At 38.3% G+C, this 7991-nt stretch overlaps 1 protein-coding gene across 1 annotated transcript in view; it reads left to right on the forward strand.

Annotated features, from left to right (window-relative positions):
- dok7b (docking protein 7b) overlaps positions 1–7717 on the forward strand; it is a 36389-nt gene extending 28672 nt beyond the window's left edge. Inside the window, exons 7-13 of the mRNA XM_027146045.2 lie at positions 234–1042; positions 2834–2885; positions 2968–3044; positions 3758–3833; positions 3918–3986; positions 5569–5736; positions 7021–7717. Of these exons, the coding sequence (XP_027001846.2) occupies positions 234–1042; positions 2834–2885; positions 2968–3044; positions 3758–3833; positions 3918–3986; positions 5569–5736; positions 7021–7157 (1388 nt within the window). The 3' untranslated portion in view covers positions 7158–7717. The remainder of the gene's footprint in view (positions 1–233; positions 1043–2833; positions 2886–2967; positions 3045–3757; positions 3834–3917; positions 3987–5568; positions 5737–7020) is intronic.
- The last annotated feature ends 274 nt before the right edge of the window (positions 7718–7991 follow it).

Below are 7991 nucleotides of genomic sequence, written 5' to 3' on the forward strand. Positions count from 1 at the left end.
CAAAAAGATCTAAACTATGCAGCACCTTATTAAACACTCCACTTCATTACCATTACAAGTGGGAAAAATGTAAAAAATCTGTACATTGAAGATGTTGAGCAGAGAATATTGGTTGCCAGATCAGGGTTGCCAGATCAGTTTCCGAATAAATGTTTTGCCAACTGATGTGTACATGCAGATGGGACTGTGCTTTTTAAGTAATCTATTATTTCTTCTCTCTTCTAAATGGTCAGCCTCCCACTCCAGCTCTACTGGAGATGCCCGCAGCATCTCAAGCTCCTCCTCCGAGACCAGCCACTCAGACACCAGCTTGAGCAGTCGCCTAGCAACATGGGCTGACCCTGTTCGATACCCCACTCCTACAGAGCCCTCTGTGTTAGGAATGACGGGGTCGAGGCCATCCAGCAAGGAGCATCATGAAGGACTTCTCTGCCCACAAACTAAACCAGCCTGCCCCAGAGGACTTCAGGAGGCTGGGCGGCAGAGCTCGACTGACAGCGGCATTGCCACAGGAAGCCACTCGTCCTACTCCGGAAGCTTCTCCTCCTACACAAGCAGCTTAGATACCGCACAGGGAGAGACTGAGGAGTTCGGCTCAGTGCTGAGCCTCACACCCAACACAAATTCCAGCACACACCTGACTATAAACCCCAACACTCTAATTTCCACTTCTAATACAAACCTCAGATTTCCTCCACAGTTCCATAAATCCAGCATATTAGCAAGCCCCACTCCCTTGCCACCAGGACACAGACTATGTGTTTGCCATATCAGTGGTGTATCTGAAGCACAGGAGTTGGAGTACAATGTGCCTGTGCATCTCCTGCAGCACTACGACACCCCTCGCAGACTTGTCCAGCCCCACCCCTCCACCTCCTTGACCCAGAGTCCCCAGTGTGACCCATTAGAGCCACTGGGAAGCCCTGCTTCTCCCACAATGACTGCATCCCTGAGGCTGAGTGGGAACAGTGACAGTGTACTACCCTCTGGAGCCATGACCATGCAGGGGCACATTTTCTGTCTTGTATGTGGAGGACTGAAGGTATTGTTTTTTTTCCTATCTTTTCTCTATCCTCTCTGACATTCTGTTTGTACATTAAATACAAGTTTAACTTAAAGTCATCATAATATCATGAAAATGAAAAAACTATTGATCACGGTTGCCAGGTCTTGACATGTTTAACAGTTCATTGTCTTTAAGTACTTCTTTCATCAAATTCCTGAAATGGTATTGTGTGTCAAATATTTATAATGAATCATATTTATAAACATGAGTCAGAACCTAACAGACAAAGCACAGACTGTTTATGTCAATTACATTTATAATTTAATTAATTTGCTGATGTAAGATTAATAATAATGAATACAAATAATGAATGCAAAATTCCAAACCCCTCAACTCACAGACATTAAAGTAAAATATAGACATTATGTTGGAAAAACCTGGATCTGCTAACACTTAATTGACTGTTGGTATTTTATGGTTTATTAGCTTGATTTATTAACTTCATGGATTATTAACTTGACTCTCCATGCGAAATCTCTTTTTTAAATGAATACTTTTTATTTGTTCAGTGAGCCACTGTAGATAAGACTGGACACCCTGTATTTGCAAAAAAGATAGTGAACCATTGATTTTTCACCTCTTGATACCCTTCAAGCCTTATCTTGCTTAATCGAGATAAGATTGTGGATCTTAATGACATTTGGCTTTAGTTGTTTGAATTTTTTTCCGGTCTGGGTTTTCATTTGTTCCGGCATGTGACCTGTTACATAAGTTTGCATGTAAGCAGTTGTGTTATGTGACAGCACAAAAATATCAGTGCTGCTATAGCCGATGAACCGATTACAGCAGATATTAATATGGACTCTTTTATACCTCTAGTCACTGTTAGGACAGAAAATCATTTTGCCAGAATGGAGACACTTCCCATAACAAACAACTGATTAGTGTAGCTAACTACACAACATAGCAAGTCATATACGTTGCCTTTCAGGTCATTATGCTAAGTAACTACAGTACATTTAGACATTAAACTATGTTTTTGCAAAATATATTACTTCTCTAATTCCAGTTCATAAGGAATAAAACACAAGGTGTGCTCTTATCGGAAAATAATGAACGACGCAAAAGTGTTACAGTAAAAGTATTACATTTACTGCTACTGTTGATTATATCCTATAACTCTAGATCCTCACATCGTATTCATTTTATACCAGAATTTTCTTTCCAGTGATTATTTCATATAAATAGCTGATAGTTGAAGTATGATGTGTTCATTAGTTTAATGAACACATCATACTTCAACTATCAGTTATTTGTAGTTACATTAAAGATAATAGAAAATATATGCAAACAGGTTGCTGTGATAACTTACATTATATTGTATTTTTTGGTTCAGACAAAAAATTGACTTTTTACAATCTTCTCAGTCCTGAAGACATTTTCCTTTAAATAAAATGTCTGTAAAGGTTAAATATACACCCCCTCATGGTAAACTTGAGCAATTATTATTGGTTTTTATAAAATCTGTTTTTTACTAGTCTTAGTTTAGTGTCCCCCATACAAGTCCCTGTAAATGAACTTTTAATACAGAAAAGATAGTAAAAAATGGGACGAGAGCAAAAAGATAAATATGTAATGTAAAAAAAATGAATCAAAAACCTCTGGCCAAACAGAATCAATCATTTAACATTGCAGTGTTCTAATTACTGTATCTACACATATCTTCACATTTAATTAGTTTTCTTGCTCCCATACACGACTGCATATGTGCTCAGAGATGTGCTCTACTTAGAGACATTTCAAATCCTGTGATGTTTCTCTCTGCAGATGGTAATGCCTTCCATACACACACGTTCCTCTCATGTCCCTCCAGGATTAGGTAAGGCTAACGTGTGGAAATTGTTATGTCTTTGCTATCTTTAGGCTGTTATTAAGTATAACTGTCTACATTACTCTTTTAGAAAAAACAAGGCCGGAAAAGAACAGTGCATCTGTATCTGCAGCTCCACAGGGTGCGAGTCTGGACTCCTCCACTGAGGTAAAAAGAATAGTTTGATTATTCTAGTATTCACTTTTTTAAGATGAAGGCTGAGACCATTGAATGAACTGACAAGAAAAATAAGTCAAGTCAATGCTAGGGTTAAAGTAAGAGCTTGAAGAAACACTAGGGTTAAGCTATGTATTAGAGTAGGATTAACGCACTATGTATCAATCTGATATCTCTTAATACCTAGACAGTAAACTATTAGAGTTGAGGAAGTTCTCAACAATAGTCCACACATGCACATGCAAAGACAGCTAGGTAGCTGCATCAAGATATTTCAAGATTTGCATGAATCTATAGTCTAAAAAGCAATAATCACCAGCCTTGCATACATTTACATTTGGTAGACACCCTTATCTAGAGCCATATACATACAGTACATGCTATTTAATCTAGCAGAGAAACTGAGTGTTAATGGTCTTGCTCAGGGGCGCAGGGGTAACAGAATGGCAAAGGTGGGATTTGAACATACAACCTTCTGAGCTGTTCTCCAGCATCCAACGTCCAAATATTCTTAAAAAAACGTGTTAACAAAACGTAAATAATCTGATGTGTCCAAAAATGAAAATGCCTATTGATATCTTTGTTGTGATTGAGGGTCAGGTAGATCCTTGAGAGGCTTGAAAGGGACATGGGTCATAATGTAAGGCAGGAGCATTGGTGTTAGAGACTTTACCATTTTTTGAGCATGTGATTTATCTTCACAGGCTGAGGAGTTAAGCAGACATGAGCTGACAAGTGCAAGTGGCCAAACACCACAGAAGTGCTTTTGGGAGCCTGAGGGTGAGTTTGTAATTCCACAGAGTTTGTAGTGTCTGCTGATGTAAATATGACTGAAATGACAGCCCTGTGATTTCCTCTCATCAGGACGTTCATCAGCATTGCCTACATCTCCCATGAGCTCTCTGAGGCTTTTCAGACACTCTTCCTTGTCTGGTAAGTCTCAAGATTTGCTTAGTAGTTTGAAAACTTCTGTTTGTTAATAAAAAAAGGTCAGCTTCAACAGATTATTAACTGGAGTGCGAGCTTGAGAGAGTCGATTATAATAAGTGCTCAAGCGAGATGTAAATATACAATCTTCTAGTATTCTGGTCAGATCCCAGAAGCTCTTACGTGTGCTCAAAACTTTGGTGCAAATATTAGCAATAAATGCCCAGTGACTCGGCTGTTTGGACATCTAGAGAAAGTTCAGATGAAGAAGAAGATTCTTACTTAGTAAGTTATCTTAGTAAGATCTAGGGGATAACAATATTGCCTGAGGTATTAGCCTGTAATTTGAAGCTTTGGAAGCTGATCTGTTTGAGTGTACAATTGAGGTAAGAAACAGATTAAAGCACTTCTGCATCGCTCTCTTTAAGTGAAAATGAAGTTTAAATCCTATTGGCAACACTAACAGCAGCTAGTTGAACAGAATTGAAGTTATGAAAATAGAGACTAACTTGGCTGAAAATAAGGAAAGAAGAATCTGAGACAGGGGCACGGTGGCTTAGTGGGTAGCACGTTCGCCTCACACCTCCAGGGTCGGGGTTCGATTCCCGCCTCCGCCTTGTGTGTGTGGAGTTTGCATGTTCTCCCCGTGCCTCGGGGGTTTCCTCCGGGTACTCCGGTTTCCTCCCCCGGTCCAAAGACATGCATGGTAGGTTAATTGGCATCTCTGGAAAAATTGTCCTGAGTGTGTGAGTGAATGAGAGTGTGTGTGTGCCCTGCGATGGGTTGGCACTCCGTCCAGGGTGTATCCTGCCTCGATGCCCGATGACGCCTGAGATAGGCACAGGCTCCCCGTGACCCGAGTAGTTCGGATAAAGCGGTAGAAAATGAATGAATGAATGAATCTGAGACAAAAACAAAATCACATTACTCACAGGAATATCTGTAGACCTGCACATTTAGGCAGATATCTAATCAGCCAGTCATGTGGCAGCAGTGCAAAGCAAAAAATTATACAGATACAGGTTGAGTTCAAATAAATGTTCACATTAGGCTAACCCAAACTGTTGTAGCCCATTTACTGATGTTCAATGTTTTGTGCATGCCGAGATGTTCTTCTGCTCACCAGAATTGTAAGGAGTGCTTATATAACTTACCATATCCTTCCAGCCTGGCCAGTTTTCTCTGCTCACTCTCATCAACAAGTCATGGCCACCCACAGAACTGTTTCACACCAAACGTTAGAGACTGTAGTGTGTAAAATTCCCAGAAGGGTTAACGGTTTCTAAAATACTCAAACCAGTCCATCTGATATCAACAAACATTCCACAATCAAGGTCACAGAGCTCACATTTGTGCATTTTTTTGATGTCTGATGTGAACATTAACTTAACCTCTCGACCTGTATCTGCATGATGTCTTGCATGGACGTTTCTAATAAAGTAGACGTGGAGAGTGTAGAAGTGTTTATGAGGGTGTTTTAGATTTTATTGCATTCCACTGTTTATGGTACGATATGTATTAGACGTATTTGTGATGTATTGCTGTATATCGTATGTGTTCACTAGAAGTGTTGTATATTTTGTGTCAGGGAGATCATTAGCTCTATCGGGTGAATCAGGGTTTACAGCAACAGAGCGGCTTCAGGGGGAATCCGTGAATTATGTCAACATCCCAGTTAGTCCTATGTCCAAACGACAACTACACTACATGGAGCTGGACCTGCAGGATGTACAGGAAACTGGCCACACAGTCAGAGGTGAACAACCCTGTCTTTTATTTGATCATTATGGTGATATAATAGCAATGTCATGTCATGAGTATGTTAAAGCGTTGTACTTAATCTTTACAATTCTGCACAGATTTTTCAAAAACTGATCTTTCCATTTCTACGCAGTAATGTTTTGGTGTAGGTTTTTTAATAACTAACCTAAATATAGAGATACATATCGTCTTTTGTTGAAATGTTTCCCAAGGTTCATCATCTGATCTCTCCAACCTGCTGAACATACAACATCCACCAGTTAGTACAGGATAACTTTTCCTGATGTTGAGTTTATGCAGTGCTTTGCAGAAATATTCAGATTCAGATGTAGGAATAGAGACTCCAGAAGGCTTGTAGCTATATTAGCAGCTTTGGTTCTACCAAGTAATGACCCAGGGGGTGAATACTTATGCAACTAACAATTGTTTACTATTTAATTTAATAACCTTTGCATTACAATACAAAAAAGAAAAGGTGTTATATCTATACATATGAAACACTTTGGGAATCAGATAGGAAAAATCCCCATGAAGTCATACTGTACTTCCAGCACAACAAAAAAAAAAAAAGTGTAAGCTCAAGAGGGTGAATACTTATGCAAGGTGCTACATATCTGCCTATCATATTAAGGCTGGAACAGTAACTTCAAAGTATGTGAATAATTTAGCTGAATAATTTAATATCGCTGCTTACATTTTAAAATATAGAGAAATTAAAAGTCAGCTATTACAGTACAGTATATTTGGTCTCGGAACATACCGGAATATATTAAATACAGAATTATTCCAAAAATATATTATTTTCTGGGCTTTAAATTAAAGGACGAAACATGTCTGAAATATCTAGCCATTTCCATTTTTCAAGTATGACTAATGAGAAAAATGATTTTCTTTAGTATCACAGGATCTTGGGACTAATTCTTCAAAAGAATCTTTATCTGTAATAAGTTTTTGAATCCCTCAGTACATTCTGGTGCTGGTTTTCTTGTGTGCATTAAATCACCCGCCTTCTATCCATTCTTCCAGTAAAGATATGACCCTGATATATCTGTACTTTTACAGAATTAGAAGAACCACATAACAGCACTTCTATTATTCTAAACCTTTAATTCTTGCTGTGGTCCACTTCTGTACAGGATTTTAGCACCATTACTTGTGAAATGAGTTTCTTCAGTCAACACTTTCTCAATAATGACAAGACATTCAATGTAATCTTTTTACCTGCTGTTTGAAAGTTGGTTAAAAGTGATTAAGAACATCTTTCTTTGTGTGGATACAGGAGCATCCAGCACTAAATATGCACAGATTGACCACGCTGCGACAGAGACGGCTCAGAGAGTGGGAGCTCAGCATGCACAGGGCAGAGAGGAGAGATTGCACGAGCTAGAGCAAAAGAAGCGAGGAACACTAAACTAAACACACACTGAACAAACATAATCAATAAACACAATGAATAAAGTACCAGCACCTTTCAAAACATTCAACACCACACATCGGATATTACCTTTTGCTTTATAACCTTTGATTTTTATTATGAAATGCAATATTACCAAAGTAATTCTGGCAGCAACTGCATTAAGTGCACATGAAAGAGTTAATCTAATTTTGTGTTTTTATATATAGATTTACTGTGTATATACAGTATACTATTAAAGTATGCTAAGAGTATAAATGAAGTCCATATACATTGCTAGTTACGGTTTTGATGCAATATTCATGATAAATTGTAAATAGTACTTTTTTTTTTTTTTTCCAAATGACCAACTTTGTACATTTACACATTTAAATCTCAAATGAACATCACATGAGAAATGGATCCTGTATTTTTTTTTTTATTCATTTGATATGTTTATATTTAGTGCAATAAACATTCTATTCAATAATGATATTTACTCAAAAAGTGAACATTTTCTCTGTTGGTTCAAGCCAGACGTGTGAAATGGTAGGTTTTCATTCATTAAACCAAGAAGGAAAGAAAAAAGTTACCTGTCGACATCACATGCTCCCATAGCAACAGCAGGTCTGAGAATTGGATGGCCGATGTCCTTTCCAAATAACACAAGGCCCTCTCACATTCATTGAAGGATAAATAGATTGAGTCACACATATGGTGATACCATCTTGTGCAAAATACCTGAATTCAGACACAAACTCACTCACACTCTGGCCACCAGTGCATCCAAAACAATCATATCACCTGAGCTCCATTACACAACTCCATAAAAGCTGTTCACCAAAGTTACTACTAGC

Source organism: Tachysurus fulvidraco, chromosome 4 (genome assembly GCF_022655615.1).
Source record: "Tachysurus fulvidraco isolate hzauxx_2018 chromosome 4, HZAU_PFXX_2.0, whole genome shotgun sequence".
Classification (NCBI taxonomy): domain Eukaryota; kingdom Metazoa; phylum Chordata; class Actinopteri; order Siluriformes; family Bagridae; genus Tachysurus; species Tachysurus fulvidraco.